This window comes from Cryptomeria japonica, chromosome 6, assembly GCF_030272615.1.
Source record: "Cryptomeria japonica chromosome 6, Sugi_1.0, whole genome shotgun sequence".
NCBI lineage: Eukaryota > Viridiplantae > Streptophyta > Pinopsida > Cupressales > Cupressaceae > Cryptomeria > Cryptomeria japonica.
In genome coordinates, this window is record NC_081410.1 from 268,908,256 (window position 1) to 268,926,085 (window position 17,830).

The window sequence follows — 17,830 nt, forward strand, 5'->3', positions numbered from 1 at the left end:
TCAGCGATTTCAATTGTACAGCAGAGGATCATATCAAGATGTTCGAGGATCATCTTCGCAACAGACAAATCGAATATGGAGATGTAGCATGTAGGCTTTTTCCCTACTCATTGGGAGAAGAAGCGTACTTCTGGTTCATCCATTTGCCTATAGGGTCAATCAGGACTTGGGACGCCATGAAGGATGCATTTATTGCTAAGTTTGGTATACCAACCACACCAGCTGAGTTGTATAGACAATTTGTTGAGGTTCGAAGGAGAGAACATGAACCAATCACTTCCTTTAACAACAGGTTTCACCGAGCATACACGATGTTACGACATCCTTATCTCATTGCGGACCCAAGGGAAATCTACTATGGGGCTTTAGACCATCTCACTGCTATGTTTGTAAGGACACATCCTATCCCAAATGATCTAAACGCAGCATACGCGAAGGCTATTGAAGTTAGCAAGCACATGGGACAAAATATTACAGGGCCACTACTACACATGGGACCTATCGCAGCTCCAAATCAAATGCAAACGGTGGGAATGGTGTTGGCTAACCAAACTCCAGTTATGAATCCGATTCCACAAGCAACATATCCGAGTGTGCAGCCGACAAATCAGTTGGTCCTTCATCCTGGAGTTCCAATTTCACAAGCTCCACCAGCACAACCTGTGTACCTGCAAAATGCAACAAACTCGTCAAGAACACAGGAAGAAAAGGATGAAATGAAAGAGTTGATTGAGCAAGTCAAGAAACTATCAACCGAAGTAACCCATCTAAGGAACCAAAATAATCAACTCCAAAGTATGCAGAGGGCCAATCACGGCCAACATGCGAACAATCAAAATTTCCAAGGAAATAACAACCAAGGTTTCAGGAATAATTATCAAGGAAATAATAACCAAGGCTTTCAAAGGAAACCATGGAATACGGCCCCCAATAATGGAAATGTGGTGACGCCACTAGATAACCCACCAAATTCTCAGAATCAAGAAAATCATTCTGTCAGTAAAGTGTTTCTAGCAGAGGCGGCCTTGTCCAGTTGGTGTAGACTCCACAATACGAACCAACATTCTGAGTTGCAGTGTCCTGAATTCAAAATCGCAGCCGACATATTCCAGCAAGAAATGCGTAGCACTGATCCACCTGAAAATCCACCAACAACTGGATATGAAATGGTCCCAACTACACGGTATGATCAAGCCATGATTGTGGAAAGTTACGGATGTTCACAAGAAGAAGATAATCAAGCACAAAATGGGAGATTTCCACCAGAATCTACTAATGGACCGATGGTACCTCTAGGTTCCCAGTTCCCACCTGCATCTGCAAACGGACCTGTTGAAGACTTAGAATATTATTTTCCACCTTTGAACAACAGTGTCCTAGTCGAGGGAATAAAAGAGGTATTCCACCAATCTTCGAGAGGTGTGAACCAAAGGGTTTATCATAGAAATCAGAGAAATCAAGAACCCCTAACTACATCGATCCCTCCGAACAATTTCTCTACTCCTCCGGATCCACAAGCCAGCAACAATCCAGCATATCCACAAATTACACAAGGATACAGACAAAGGAATATTGCACCCCCCGTGGGCAATGATACGAAAAGACTAGCCACGTTGGTGTTAGAAGAACTCAAGAAAGTTAAAGTTAGCCTACCACTCTATGAGTTGCTCAAAGTTTCAGAAATCAAAGATGCAGTGATCAACAGTTTGAGTGAATCTAGTACAGTAAGGTCAAATGTTCAGGACTCAGCCAACAAAGCTCAAGCTACCATCAATGTGACCCAAGAGGAAGCCGATGACAAAGGGCAATCTGAACAAGACGAATGCATGGTCCAAACCATAACTTTCCCAGCCAAAAAGGAAGACATGTTAGAAGGAAAGATGTTACTCAAGAGAGGCGAAACTAAGAGAACTCAATCTACTATCAAAGAGGGCCTCACCACTAGTCAGATCCCTCCAGAAAAGGAGATTGCCGTTAAAAGGGATGTGGTCAAGAAAGGAAAATCTCCAAACAAGACCGATCACTCAAAAGAAGAGGGTCTAGTAAAGGACAACAATCCAAAGGTCAATGAAGTGAAACATCAAGAAAACAGTGGGGATTCGTCAGCCCTTTCCCATGGAAAAGATGAACCGGCCCCGTTCCTGCTGTCAGTCAGAATTTTTGGGAAACTATTACACAATTGCCTCTATGATTCAGGAGCTTCCAGCAACGTGATGCCCCGGGCTATCTGTCAAAGACTAGGTATAACTCCCGCTCCTACCAAAAGAAAGGTCACTCAGCTAGACAAGACAGAAGTTCCAGTCATGGGCGAGTTGAACAACATCCACATGCAATTAGCCGCGGACCCGAGGGTTCAAAACTTCATAGACATATCAGTAGTAGATATTCCAGATTCATATGGGATGCTCCTGAGTAGAGATTGGTCACGAAAATTGAATGGATATGTGTCAACTGATTTCGCACATATGTGGCTACCATGGAGAGGAGTCCCGAATCAAATGAAGATCGACAACACTCCTAGATTGAGACTTATGATAACCGAGTATGGGGAAGACAATGAAGTCCTGTTCTTAGAATCGGATTTAGGGACATACAAGCCTAAAGTAGGCGAGGTCCTGATGATACAAAACATACAAGATAAAGACGATCAGCAAGAAGTGATGGAATCTACAGAAATTGTCGTCGAAAGTGATCAGGTATCCGACCGAGAAGATGATGGAATGTTTGAAAATTTCCGAAGGTTTGTACATAGAAACATACAGCAAAGTGTGCAACTTGGTAATTTGGCGTCAGTTCGAGATCTGCTTCTTCCAAATTGGTGTAGAATACATAATGCCGTCCATTCAGAACTGTCTTGTGCTTTATGTCAGACCACATTAGAACAAGTATACAAAAGAGCCCCGTAGACGTTGATTATAGAAGAAGTTCAAGAGTCAGAGGTGGAAAGCTCTTCAGAAGATGAATCTCTATCCGACACATCAACCGAAAGTCAAGGAGACCAAGAGGCTGAAGATCTAGAAAATGCAATATGGACATTAAGGTTCGACGGGTCTAAGTCCAAACAAGGATCCGGAGCAGGCTACGAATTAATTAGCCCGACAGGAGAAACCTACCTTGCCGCTCACAGATTACAATTTCCTTGCACCAACAACGTAGCTGAATATGAATCTTTGATTCATGGGTTATTGTTAGCTATCAAAAAGAAGGCAAAAATACTACAAGTGTATGGAGACTCAGAAATAGCTATAAGGCAAATCAGGAAGCAATATGTTTGCCATGACAAAAGATTGACCAGATACAGAAACCGAGTCTGGGACCTCATTGAAAGTTTTGAGGCCTTCAATATCAATTCTATATACAGGCATCAGAATCAAGTGGCTAATTCCCTTGCACAAGCCGCCAGCTCGTTGATACCATTAGCAATGGAAGGATTGAAGAAGTTCACAGTTGAGTTAACATCAGTCCCTTCGGTCCCAGATAACATCACCAATTTTCAAGTTTTCGAAGACGACAAGCACATATTAGATTTCTTAACCAACACAGATGTCTTCCTAACCCAGATCATTGATGAGGAAGAAGTGGGAGAAGCCGAATTTGATGCCGAAGGAGTTTTGAATTTAAAGACAAACACTATCCCAAAGGGAATGGTAGAATTAGAAAGAATTTTTGATCCTGACAAATTGAAAGAGATGAAGAACCATAGCATGGAAGGAAACATGTGTGACACAATCAACGTAGGCGACAACATGCAAACTAAGAATGTGTTTATTGGAAAATCTTGCATCGCAGCTGAAAGAAATGGGATCCCGAAAAACATGAGAGATTTTCCAGATATCATAGCATGGAGTTATGAAGACCTCAAGACTTATGACACTGCAATTATTACTCACACAATCCCTTTGAAGCCAGGAAGTAAGCCATTTAGGCAGAGGCAGAGACCAGTTAATCCTTTGTTGGAACCCTTGATATATCAAGAAGTTAAGAAGCTGCTCTCAGCCAAGATCATCTTCCCAGTAAGACATTCGACGTGGGTCGCCAACCTGGTACCTGTCAGAAAGAAAAATGGAGAGATTAGATTGTGTGTTGATTTCAGAAATCTCAACCGGGCTTCAGAAAAGGACAATTATCCGCTACCATCACTAGATGAAGTGTTGCAAATTGTCAATGGGTCACAGATGATGTCTTTTCTGGATGGATACTCAGGTTACAACCAAGTTCTAGTCGAGCCTGAAGATCGACTAAAGACCGCGTTTACCACCAAGTGGGGAACATTTGCATACAAGAGAATGCCTTTTGGACTTATCAATGCCGGGGCCACATTTCAAAGGGCCATGGACATCGCTTTCAGGGACTTAATTGGAAAATGCATTTGATATATATGGATGATATCACAGTTTTCTCCAGGCAAAGAGAGGATCATGTGGATGATTTAAGAAGAGTCTTCCAAAGATGCAGAAGATATGGTGTATCTCTCAACCCGAAGAAATGCATGTTTGGGGTAACAGAAGGAAAACTTTTAGGACATGTCATTTCAGAAAGAGGAATCTCCATCGATCCTGAAAGAGTAAAAGCTATATCCACTATCAATTTGCCAGCTAGTAAGAAGGAACTCAAATCATTTTTCGGCAAGATTAACTTTGTCAGGAAATTCATTATTGGATTTGCTGAAATAGTCCGACCTTTGAATGAGATGTTGAAGAAGGATGCAAAGATTGAATGGTCACCACAGGCCAAAAGGGCATTCGAGGAGATAAAAACGGCAATTGCAGAAGCGCCAGTCTTGATCAGTCCTGATTACCTCAAGCCCTTCTATCTATATTCCTTCGCTTCTAACTACACTTGTGCTGCTATTCTCACCCAGAGAAGTGAAGAAAGGGACGAGAATCCAATTGCATTCATGAGCACCCCGCTGAAAGATGCAGAACTCAGGTATCCTAATATTGAGAAACAAGCATACGCGCTGGTAAAGGCCGTTAAGAAATTCAGACATTACCTCCTAAGGGCCAAAATTTATGCAATAGTACCAGATGCAGCAGTCAAGACTCTTCTCATGCAGAATGAACTAGGAGAAAGAAGAGGAAAGTGGGTCGCCATTATCCAAGAATTTGATATTGAAATCCAGCCCATGAAACTTGTTCGGGGACAAGCTTTGGCGCAGACATTGGCGATTGATGGGCCAGGATTAGTCCAACAAATTTATGAATTAGAGGATGTCACCCCCGATGAATGGTACAAAGATATTGTGACATACCTACTTAACAACAGATGTCTTGCTCGCATGACACCCACGCAGAAAAGAGCACTAAGAATAAAGTGTCAACATTATATGCTTCAAGGATCTGTTCTATATCGCAGAAATCATGAAGGGATATATCTGAGGTGTGTTGGCAAAGATGAGGCCAAACAAATAATTGAACATTTTCATTCCAAGTTTGGAACCGGACATGGAGCCAACCTCGCAACAGCTCATCAGATCCTAAGGGCAGGTTATTACTGGCCTACACTTTTCAAAGACACATTTAATCATATCAGGACTTGCCACACATGCCAAGTCGCAGCCTTCAGAGAAAGAAATCCGGCCATGCCATTGAACCCAGTAATTGAAGCTAGACCATTTGCCAAGTGGGGAATGGATTTTATTGGTGTCATCAACCCCGCATCTTCGGCACAACACAAGTATATCATCACAGCTACCGATTATTGTACCAGATGATTGGAGGCACAAGCTCTCAAAGTATGCACTACTGAAGCTGTGATCAAATTCCTGGAGGAAAACATTATCACAAGGTTTGGATGTCCTTATGCGTTGGTTTGCGACAATGGCTCGGCATTCACATCATTGAGATTTTCAAATTGGGCTTTCGAGTATGGAATAACCCTCAAATTTTCATCAAACTATTATCCTCAGGGTAATGGGTTAGCTGAGTCAACTAACAAAAACTTACTCAGCGTTATCAAGAAATTGCTAGAAAGAAGTCCGAGGGAATGGCACACCCAGTTGAGATTCGCCTTATGGGCGGACAGAATCAGAACCAAAAACGCATTAGGCATTTCACCTTATTTTCTGGTTTATGGCCAAGATCCAGTCTTTCCCATGCAACTCAGGATCCCGACTTTGAGATTTATTCAGGAGTACATGGAAGACACCGATGCTGTTCAAGCCCGATTGACGCAGTTAATGAATCTGGAAGAAAAGAGAGATCAAGCATTGGAAAATTTTGCAAAACATCAAGGAGTGGTGAAAAGATGGTTCGATCGACAAGCTAGAGTCAAAGCATTCCGGATCTCAGATCTCGTCTTGTACTGGGACAAAGCACACGAAAAAAGAGGAGAACATGACAAGTTTGATAAGCTTTGGAAAGGCCCTTATCAAATTTCAGAGATTTTGGGAGAAAATGCATTTAGGTTGAAGACTTTAACTGGAGAAGACATCCCATTGCCTGTCAATGGGAGGTATCTCAAACATTATTTCCAGTCGTAGGATGCCTAAGGCCTTCCCTTGTACATAGCTAGTTTAGTTTGTTTTCGTTGTTTCTCGTTTGTTTGCTTTCCTTTCGTTTTGGTTTGCCTTACGCTTTGTTTTCGTTCTTGGTTTAGGTGTTTTGTCTTAGGTTAGTTGTTTTGTCCTGAGGGGTATCCGTTTGAAATTGGGTGATTTTGTTATATAACGCTTTGACTTCTCGCTAGATTGTTGGTTGCACTTGGACAATCATGAGGTCTTTTGGAACTACAAAGCGAGTTTCTTTTAGTAAAGCTTTGAGTCAGGATGTACTTGCAATGAAGCAAGATTAGCTTATTGAACTCATGTATTTTGTCCTCTAGTTATTATATCTTTTCACACTTATAATCTCCGAGTCATTGTGTTTTCCAGGCAAAGCTGTGATCGGTGAAAAATCTAAAATCTGACTTCAGCGCCACCGCAATCCTCAAACCCTAGTGAGTTTTACTACTCACGAGCCAAAAGAATTGACGGAATTGAAAAGCAATATCAAAAGAAAAGATGAGAAAATGAAAAATGAGAAAAATCAAAAAAAGAAAGAAAATGAGCTGGCAAAGAAATATCAAATTGGCTAAAAGGGAATATACGAGTAACTCCATCGGGGCTATAGATGCCTGGCTGGCAATGGAGCAATGTTCGTGAGCTTGCGGCGATAACCTCGTTGGGACTATGGACGTCTGACTGGCAGCGAGGCTCTATCCAGGATGCTTTTGGAGTCCAGATAAACTACGTAGCTTATCACAAGGGAACCTGGAGACCATGATTGTCTTGTTGAGGGGAATTAACGCATTTGCACACACATGGGTAACTGTGGACTTGATGCTTTGTCTCAATTTGATGGTCTCTTCTTGTAAGTGTTTCTTAACTCCTGGTTTTGTTAGGGGAGGTTTTCTGAGTTTTCTTTAAGAAAGATTGATTCCCAAATGTTTTCCAACATTTCTCAGTGGTGTCGCCAGATGTTGTGACCATTTCACACATCGCCCCATTAAATTGGGGACCCCCTCTTTTTGCTCTTTTTTTTGCTCGCCTTTCTCTCTGCTTTTTAGGGTTTTGGTTTAGTGTGTCAGTCGTCTGGATTAGGGTCAGGCCTTAGCATTTTAACAGACTCTGTTTGCTAGGGGCATTCAAGCCCTTAATATTCCATGCTGTTATTCTCATTGCTCTTGGGGAAGGCCCTTCCCCTTCCTAGCTTGTAGTAGAGGTGTGATTTTGGCTTGATTCTCTGCTGCCCCTGCCAGTTCCCTAAGCTTATTTAGGAATTTCCTTCCCCTTCTCTTGGCAGCCTTCCCACAGTCTAGGGTTTCCTTGTTAGGGCAGTTTTGCTTGAAACCCAACTTGGCACCTCTTTCATTCTCATCCTCATGTTTCAGAGAGATCTTAAGAGTTGAATTTTCCAATTCCATCTTCTCCTATGCATCTAACTTCAAAATTTCTTCAATCAACCTTTGTTTTTCATTGGCAACTTCAGTGCCATCATCCTCATCTGACTCATTTTCTTCTTCTAAGGGCTGATTAAATCCCATCAAATTGTAAACTACTTCTAGCTCTGTGGGGATTTGTTCTTCCTCCGATTCTTTAATCTCTCCTTCTTCAGGGATGGACTCCTGTTCTACATCTTGGTTTCCCACTGCTACCTCTACCTTATCCTTACCTGGGCTATATTGAGGGAGGCTTACAATCTGAGCATCTGCTTGGTTCACCTCAGCCACATTTTGCTGAGGCCTCACAGGGCTGCTATCACAGGGTTTATCTTTACTGTTTACATGTTCATCTATTACAGGGTTGATAATTTCTATTTTAAATCCTCCTTCCTCCTAATTGAAAGTTAAATTAATACCATTTTCTGCAAAAGGAATTGCACTAATGTAATGATTTTTCTCAGTTGCTATATGGCTTAATACATTGTTAGGCATCGAGTCATCATGGATTTTTGCCCTGATATGATATACCTCTTGAGAAGTAAGTATTTCCAGAGGCTCTGGAGTTTTCATATTGATATCAATGTCCACTAAGATCTTAACGTCAGTGGAGCTAAAATAATTTTCTTCTACTCCAATTAAGGAGCCTAGGGCATTACCAATTTCTGCTAGAGAATCGAAATGCAATAGTTCTACAAGTAAATAAGGAATTTTAATCCATCGAGGCTTACTATTAAACTTGTATACAAACGGGTTAAAATTCTTATGCCAATCCATGATCAAAAAATTATAACCCTTGAAAATGATCAGATGGCCAGATAGCAACTCCGATTTCAAAGCCTCGCTAATACAGTTAATATACAAAAAATCATTAGGCAGGATAGAGATACTTACCTGTTTAGGGAATGTGTGATTCCACCATTCTACGATGCTTCAAGTAGATTGCCCCGAACCTTGCCACTTTGTAAATACCCCAAATTTTTGACACTGATTCCAATGGGCATCCATAATTTTGTTGTGAATGATGAATGCCTTGGCATCACCCCTCCAATTCAATTCCTTCCCGACATTCTTATATTTGTTATTCAAATTCTTCGGCTCAATAGGGTTTGGCCTAGTTTTTTCTCTAAATCCTGAGCTATTCTTAAAATTAATATTTCTTCGAGCCAGCAGGATATATTTGTTATCCACATTGCGATTTGCCAGATTCTGATTGAGAGTGTTGAACCTATTAATACCATCGACAGGAGCTGTTGCCTTTGGCTCTGCCCTAGGGCTGCCAAAGTTTCTGCCCGGACGGAAAAATCCCCTCTCATATTTGAACACTGGTGGTTAAGCACTTTGATTCTGTCTTTCCAATTTTTTGGATTTCTTGGATTTGACCGTCTGCCATTCCGAATTGGTGCTTGGCAGGGTCCGGTGATATCCAGCCCCATTTCCATCTGTATGATTCCTGTTTGTTTTAAAGTTCAATTGCTGCTGATTGCTTGGTCCAGCTGAATTCTTGCATTTATCCACCCAGGCCCCATTTTCAAAGACCCACTGCAGACGATAATCAGGAATTCTGATATCTTTCTGAAAGTTATTGGCTGCTCCTAGTGCTGTCTTGTTTGGACCTTTTGCAAATCGGGGGGGGGGGGAGCAACAGAATTACAATACCCCCTTGGAGCTATATGCCTTTGCTGCATTCTCCGCGCTTCTGCTTTGTTAGAACTTTTTAACCTTTGTGCAGGGTGATTATTTTTATTTTGTCACTTTGATTTTCGCTTTTTTGCACATATAGGGCAGAGCTTTTTTTTTCCCTAACTTAAGAATTGTTTGTCTTTACCTTTGTTTGGCATTTAGAAATAGATTAGTTATAGAAGTGGAAAGTGGTACAAAAGAATAGATCAGTCTGATTGCTAAGTTTTGTTGTGCTAGGGAACTGGTCTTTCATATAATTTTTACTTCTGTTAGATACAACTTATCCTTTCTAACCTACACTACTTTGTCTTGGATGCGTTTCTTTTCATGAAGGTTATGGACACGATATTATCATTTCTAGAGATTGAAGAGGTGCAATATTTGCACGTGCTTCCCCAACTAAATGCAACCTGTTCTCTGTCTTTTCACAAGGTGGGTTTACTAGAGGAATAGAGATGTTTTGTACATGGAGTAATGTAGCGAAAACTTTTATAATTTAGGAAAAAATGCTTTGGGTAACACATCCAGTTTTTCTTAGGAAATGCTTGGGTCTCTGTATATTGAAATTTTTGAAAGATTTTATTTGTAGAAGCTAGACAAGTCATCAAATTGAGATTCACAACAATATGGTTTTGTGAACAGAATTCACCAAATTTACTAGCAAAGAAAAGTATGTTGATAGATGCACTTCTTAAGAGGTAAATTCTTTATTCATTTTAAGTGGCAGTAACATGCTTCTATCTTAATCCTTATCATATTTTCTCTTGATTCTCAAATCATATTCCAGTTTATTCTACAATCTGTATTTCTGATTCTCTTACATTTAAAAAAATTGGTGGAATGTTCTACAGGATCCAGTCAAAGCATGGACACTATGTCTTTGACATACCTTCTTTAGCTAATGATACGGGATTGGAGGTTGCTTATATGTTGAAGGAACTAGAAAAGCTACAGGTGATATTAGTGACTACACTAGCCTTATTGAATGCATTAAGCTTTAAGTTGAATAAGTCAATTTTTGTTTGAAGCAAGACATTCTATCTATAATCTAGAAAGGCAAGATGTTTCAGAAACAAATAAGCAAAGCATTAAAATTGAGCTAGATATGATCCTTTTTTTTGGCATATGGTATCCATTTTTTTGTGGAGGGCAGGGGAAGGAGCAGGGGAAGGGCAGAGGGTGGCAGCCTCCATAAGTAGTAAAGGAAGGGATGAGACATAACTGTAATTTTAACTATTTAGAGATGTTTCCCTTGATTGATACCCCTATAGCTTTTATATATTTCACATGCTGCCCTGTATTGTGATTGTCAGAAACATACTTTCATATATTAATATCAATAAAAGTTTCTCTCTCTCTCTCTCTCTCTCTCTCTCTCTGTATATATATATATATATAGAAACTCTTATTGATACCCCTATAGCTTTTTAATATATTTCACATGCTGCCCTGTATTGTGATCATCACAAACATACTTTCATATACCAATATCAATAAGAGTTTCTATATGTATATATAGACACACACGCACACTCCACCCAAAGCCCGCCATGAATTTACTTGGGGAAGGGAACAAGTCATTAGTGCTGGTTCCGTGATCTGAGTAATGATTGGTAAGGCAAGGGTAATAGAACAAAGCTTGAATGATTACTCTGATGCTGAGGGCTGCTCTTACGAAGCCCAAAAGAAGACCTTCAAAACTTTCAAAGGTCACCAAGCCCGAATGCAGACCTTCAAAACCACACAAACCTTCATGGCGCACACCATTTTCATATTTAAAAAAAAAATCCTAGATGGTCATTTTAGAAACCAAAAAAGCATTGAAATTTGTGAGTTTCTAAAACAGAAAAAATTAAAATGTTTGAATCTTAGGCCTGTTGTGACCATTTCACACATCGCCCCATTAAAATGGGGACCCCCTCTTTTTGCTCGTGTTGCCTGTTCTTTTTCTCTGCTTTTTAGGGTTTTGGTAGTTTGTCAGTTGTCTGGATTTAGGGTCAAGCCTTAGGGTTTCTGTTTTGTCGTTTTCAGGCCAAAGTCCAGTCAGTCTTGAGAGCTTTTTTGAGCTTCCTCTCGCAGGATGCAATTTTGAATAAAGTGAATTCGCCAGAGGCTAAGTGAGTTGGTCTATTTTCAATTGGAATTTTGAATGAATTTGTCTAAGTGTTGATGATGAGATTTTGATTTTTGTCCGATTGAGTAATTTTGACCAATTTTTGTGAATTTTGATAATTGATCCCGGGCATTGGAAAGGACTTGTTTTTGCCTTGTGAAGTGATTAAAATCCCAAAATCTTGATATTTTGGCCTGTAGGAGCAAAATCGCTCCTGTCCCTCAGTGAAGGACCGGGGCTCGTTTTCAAAAATCTTACTGTGCCTGCAGGATCAAGACGAATTTCGAATTAGAAGTGATAAAGGGAGGCATGATCTTTCCGTTGAATATAATTTGAAGAATTTCATGAACACGGAAATGCTCCAGGAGTAAAAATCGCTCCTGTCCCTCAATGAAGGACCGAAGCTCAAAATCAAACATTGCCTTGTCCTTGCAGGATTTGAACAACTTGACGATTTGAAGAGATCAAAGGAGATATGTTTTATCAATTGAATATAACTTGAAGTGCCTTCGTGAAGGAAAACGGACCAAAAATGCAAAGTTCGCTCCTGTCCCTCAGTTAGGGACCAGGGTGAAATTCAATGTAGCTCCCGTCCCTCTCCCAGGGACCAGAGCGAAATTCCTCATAGGGCAAAATTTGGGTAAAGATTGAGCAAGTTTTGAGTTTGACGCAGGAAAGGAGGATGAAATGAACCCGTTGAATACAAATTGAAGATTACAAGACATCAATAGGAGACTCAAATTGTACAAATTCGCTCCTGTCCCTCAGTCAGGGACCAGGGCGAGATGTTTGTTATTATGTCTTTCACTCAAGTTCAAACCACTCCAAGTCAAGGTGAAAGGTGGCAAGGACGTTTTGAAGCGTCTTGACGAAGAACGAAGTATCAAAGGTCGCCAATGTTGGGAGAATTGCACCAAATATCCAAGATCGCTCCTGTCCCTCAGTCAGGGACCAGAGCGAAATTCCTATGAGGGCCTAAGTTTTGAAGGTTTATCAAGTTTCGAGTGTCCAAGAGGGATCAAAGGACCTCATTCTACATGGTGAAAGTGATTGCAAGTTGATACAAACAAGGTTGAGCCCAGAATACCCAAAGATCGCTCCTGTCCCTCAGTCAGGGACCAGGGCGATAATCATCATACTAGCCAATTCTTTCAAAAATCACGCCAAGTCAAGGTTGTACAGGGTTGCACAGGGTCTAAGGTGATCTTGAGAAGATGATATGCGAGAAAATCAAACGTCAAAAGGTGATCAAATTGAACCAAGAAGCTGTATCGCTCCTGTCCTTCAGGCAAGGACCAGGGCGATTTTCACATAATCACTCATTATCCTTCAAGATCACGTCAAAGCCAAGGTACGCAAGATCAAAGATATCGTTTGGAAGGCGATGAACGAGAAGTTGAGGTTAAGAACGAAGAATTTTGGCTAAGAGCATAAAGATCGCTCCTGTCCCTCACCAAGGGACCAGGGCGAAATCCATCTAAACATCTAAATGCCTTGTTTAAAACGAATAAAGCAGGCGTGGAATGAAAGGACAACGTCATTACTTGCCATATGATGAAGATTGGTGATTGAACAAGCAAGATCAAGGAGAAAACACCAAGATCGCTCCTGTCCCTCGCCAAGGGACCAGGGCGATATCACCTCAGGAGGCATTCATTTACAAAGTCAAGTTAACCAAGTTTGAAATTTCCAGCAAAAATGCCAATTTCAACGTAAAGATGGATATTTTGAACGTCGAAAGCACGAGATTCCAGGCTAAAATGGTAATTCGCTCCTGTCCCTCAGTCAGGGACCAGAGCGATAATGGTTTGCATCTTTCCCCCCTCCAAATTTTGGCGCTAAACATTTTTTGAATTTTTATTAAATGCTAAAAATCGATAAATTGGAATATTTAATTGATAGCATTTAAAATTTGCGCAAAACATTTATTTAATTAATTTTGCCTATTTAAAAATCGAAAAAAATTAATTATAAAGGCAATTAATTAATTTATTATTATAGAAAATTGGAGCGCTTGGATTTATTTTATAAAAGTCGGCCCTTGTTATTTATTTAAAAATCATTTTAATTACTTTATTTTGGCAAAGTCGGCCTAGAGGTAAATGAGAGGTGAGCGCTTATAAAAGGAGGGTGAAATTTTTTCATTTTCACATTATCATTTTATCATCTTTCATATGCGATTTTGGAGAAGTGTGATTGGTATTCAAGTGGAGCGAATTTCCATTCCAAGGAAGGTGCGAACATCATCTTCAAAGGGGAGTGCGAGCTTAGTTTCAAGTGAGGCGAACTTGCCAAAGACTACGTCAAAGGCATCCCAAAGGTGGCGAAGTTGCTAGCTTGAGAGAGGGATCACGTTGAAGTCACCAAATATCGATTGTTGCCTAGGCGAATTTCTTGTTTTGCATTTTAGAGTTAGCTCTCAAAGTGAGGTATGGCGATGTGATCCCTTGAATTTTGAATTTTGATCGTCATTGCTTCAAATTTTGAATTTTGAAAATTTGAATTTCAATAGCTCAATCGTTATTTAGGAAATGATAACTCAAGGATTTATCATGAAGTTTCCTAAAATTAATCTAATCTATGTTATGCATTGCAATATCTAGTTACTTATTATGAAATGTTGTGTAGGTATGGCGACCCCGAAGGCGGGAGCATCCACCAATCGTCCAACTCTCATGAAGGAAGATCAAAAGACCGAAGAAGTGGAGACCAAGATCGTGTCTAAGTGGAGCAACATTGGAGATACCAACTTGGGCAACTTCAGTACGAAGAAGTTTCGAGAGGTCCCTTACATTGGCAAGCCATCACCTGTCGCCCGGAGAATAATTGAAAGTGCCATCATTAAGGCGGCCGGCTTCCCTCTAGCAGTACAGTGCCATGAGTTGATGATCGAGTGTGCTCGTCATTATGATCCTCAATCCAGAACGATCGTGTCCAAGGAAGGAAACACTTTAGCTTATCTTTCAGAGGAAGCTAAAAGTGAGGCTTTCCATCTTCCAGAGCACAGAGATATGGTCTACAAGAGCATAGAAGGAGCCAGGTCCATGTACGAAGATGATCCAGATGCTTGCCTAAGCATCGTCAACAAGAACTGGTTACTCAAGAGTCGTCCTCGCCTGAGCAAGATACCGAACACACCACACAGGATTGATTTCCAGGAGGAGTACAGAGATTTGATTACAATGCTCAACCGAGTCACAGGTGCACCTCAAGCTTTTTACTTTGAAAAATGGATGTTCTACTTCATCCAGGTGATAGTTCAGGGTAAAGGAACAATACATTGGGCAAGAATGATTAGCCATTGCTTGGACGTACAGTTGAGGAGACTAAAAGCTACCAAGTCCTTCCACATGAGTTCATACGTCATCTATGCCTTGATCAGAAGCTTTGAGTATGCAGGACTACCTCACAGAGGAGTGATTGGAAGAGGGCCCGGCGAGGTCAGAGTTTGTGATTCCTATGTTCACTTGCATCATCCGCCAGGAAGCAACTACAAGTTAGTTAATGATACCTTCACAATGAACATCACAAGGACGTTGCAAGGCGGGATCCACAATAGATTATCTCAGGATGCACAGGAACTAGTAAAGAGGTACGGTGCTTGGTTTATCCAATTTCCGAAGTTTACTTATATCAGAGTTCATGGATGTCCTTCACCTCCATACATGTTGCCGAGATATCCGACAGACAGAATAGTGTTACTTGAGGTAACAAGACAGTTGGCAGCTTATGCGAAGGTATTCAGACACAGACATGGAAATGGAGTTCCGGTACCTATCATATTGGGCAATTCAGTTCAGGTATGTCCTAATGCTTTAGCCATGGATGATGCAGAGAAGGAGTTAGCTTTGTATTCTTTTTCATTCTTTGCCTTGAGAGAGAACTTTGATCCACATGGATATATAGAGGAGACAGTTGGTAGGAAGTTTAAGCATGAGTTTCAGATAGAAGATTTTATGATGAATCTCATAGACGATCTTGAAGTGAAAAGAAAGATGCATTCTAGATTGTCTTTGGATTTCATCAGGAAATGCAAGATTTACAGAGTGGCCGACCAAGCTCAGGACAATGGCAGACATCTCCAATCATCCTATGATTGAGAAAGCAAATCAGTGAGGTTAGATTGGAATGAGCCCGAGGTTGTGGATCTAGATGCTTTGATGGCTCCAGTCTTGTCTTGTACTCGCAGATGGGTTGATGTGCAGCATCAGAAGTTGAGAGAGCAGGGCATAGCTATGACTTTCACCTTGGAAGAGAAACCAGTTGAAGGAGGAGCAAGTGTAAGCGAAGGCAATCCTAATCCTAGAAATTCAAGTGAAGGCGACCTTCGAAGTGTAAGTGAAGGCAATCTCCATCCAAGAGGCTCTAAGAGGAAAGAGAGACCTGGAAAGAGAGAATCTTCCAAGAAGAAACAAGAGGCCAGCCGAGATCGTTCATTCGGTACATCTTCTCGACAAGAGAAAAGGACATCTGAGATAGAGGAGTCTATGGAGTCAATGGTACAGAATGATAAAGAAGGACAGGCACCTCAAGGGTCACCAAGTGGATCTCTCCAAGATTATGAGTTACATGAAGACAAGAACAATGACGAGGTAACATCTCCTCCTAGAGAAGAAGAAGCATTGCATAAGGAGATACAGGTTAAAGAGACAAGATCGGCTATCCCAGATTGGTTGAAGGAAAGATTAACGAAGGTGATTGTGATCGAGGACGAAGACAATGTGATTGATTTAGAGAGCCTTGTTGGACATTCCCAGGAAGTGACAGAGAAGAGAAAGGCTACCAGGATGTCCAAGATGATTAGAGATGAGACTGGATCCAGAAAATTACAGATAGCTACACCGTCCGTGGACAAGTACGAAGGTGAGATCCTAGCAGAGGAATATGATATAGAGACATTTGAGCTAGGTCCATCCACAGCCGAGCAGACACTAGATGATGCCACCGATTCGTTTGAGGCATTGAAAGATAAGCTTAGGGAAGAAATGGAGAAGAGTAGAAAGCTTGAGAGAGAGGTCGGTGCATGGAGAACATATTTCAGCCATCTCAATCAGCCTTTAGGGCGTCAGGATCCAGCAAGATCACCCATACAGGCACTTCCCCTTCAATCAATTGGTGAGGCAGAGAGATTCAGGAGTATGGTCCAGCGTATGAGTACTTGGATGGATAAATCTCATACAGTCGCCACGGAATTTGCAACAAGGATGATGCAGACCATTCACCGAGCTATTCAGGTTCTTGAGATCATCCACAACTTGATGATAACAGTGGCCGCTTTTGCTCATACCAAAGATGTTATCATAACTTGATGAAAGTAATCAGACAAACATCAAGGAAGGTCTTAGCGCAGGAAAAGATCATGGATGGAGGACCTCACAGTTTACTTCAGTGGTCAACCTTACTCCAGATGAAGGAAGTTCTCTTTGAGGACATCATTACTAGATGCAGTCATGTTGAGGAGGTGATCAACCCGATCCAGGACAGAGTATTTGAGGTACTTCGTACCATTCTTGGCAGGAGGATCGAAGTTGAAATAGATGTGGATTTGCAGGAATTAGAAGATAGAATCAAGGTCATCTTTTGCAAGGACACTAATATCACAGATGAGCAGCAGGACCAGATGTTTGCTACCATGCTCTTGATTGAAAAGACTAAGGAACTTGAACCTACATGGGACGCAGCTCTTCTAGATGCATTTGATCAGGTCATCCACTTGGAAGAAAGAATGAAGAATCTTCCCGAGATTCCAATTGCTGAGATCGAAGGAATCATATCAAGATTCATTGCATATGCTAAAAAGGAGCATTGGAAAGGGAATAAGATTCTAGATGAGAGGTTGTTATAGATGACATGGCACCTTAATTGTCATTGGTCTATGTCTCCTAGGTTTTTGTGCCAAATTTAATATTTGGCTATGCATTTAATATTGTTCAGTAAAAAGGGAGCTATTTGTAATAAACCCTAATTAGGGTTTAGGTGTCATGATCTTGACCATTGATCTTCTTTTTGATCTGGACCGTTCATTGTAATTGAGGATGCTATTTATACCCTCATTTCATTTCATTTTGTAATAGCTAGAAATTAGAGAGTTAGAGATTATTGATTAGAGTTTAGAAG

At 40.9% G+C, this 17,830-nt stretch overlaps 1 protein-coding gene across 5 annotated transcripts in view; it reads left to right on the forward strand.

Annotated features, from left to right (window-relative positions):
* The window catches only part of LOC131062608 (ATP-dependent DNA helicase Q-like 5), a 255,361-nt gene that overhangs the window by 66,591 nt on the left and 170,940 nt on the right, over positions 1 to 17,830 (forward strand). For all 5 annotated transcript variants that reach the window (XM_057996307.2, XM_057996308.2, XM_057996309.1 and 2 more), the window contains 3 exons: positions 9,934 to 10,032; positions 10,243 to 10,298; positions 10,452 to 10,554. In XM_057996307.2, the coding sequence (XP_057852290.1) occupies positions 9,934 to 10,032; positions 10,243 to 10,298; positions 10,452 to 10,554 (258 nt within the window). The remainder of the gene's footprint in view (positions 1 to 9,933; positions 10,033 to 10,242; positions 10,299 to 10,451; positions 10,555 to 17,830) is intronic.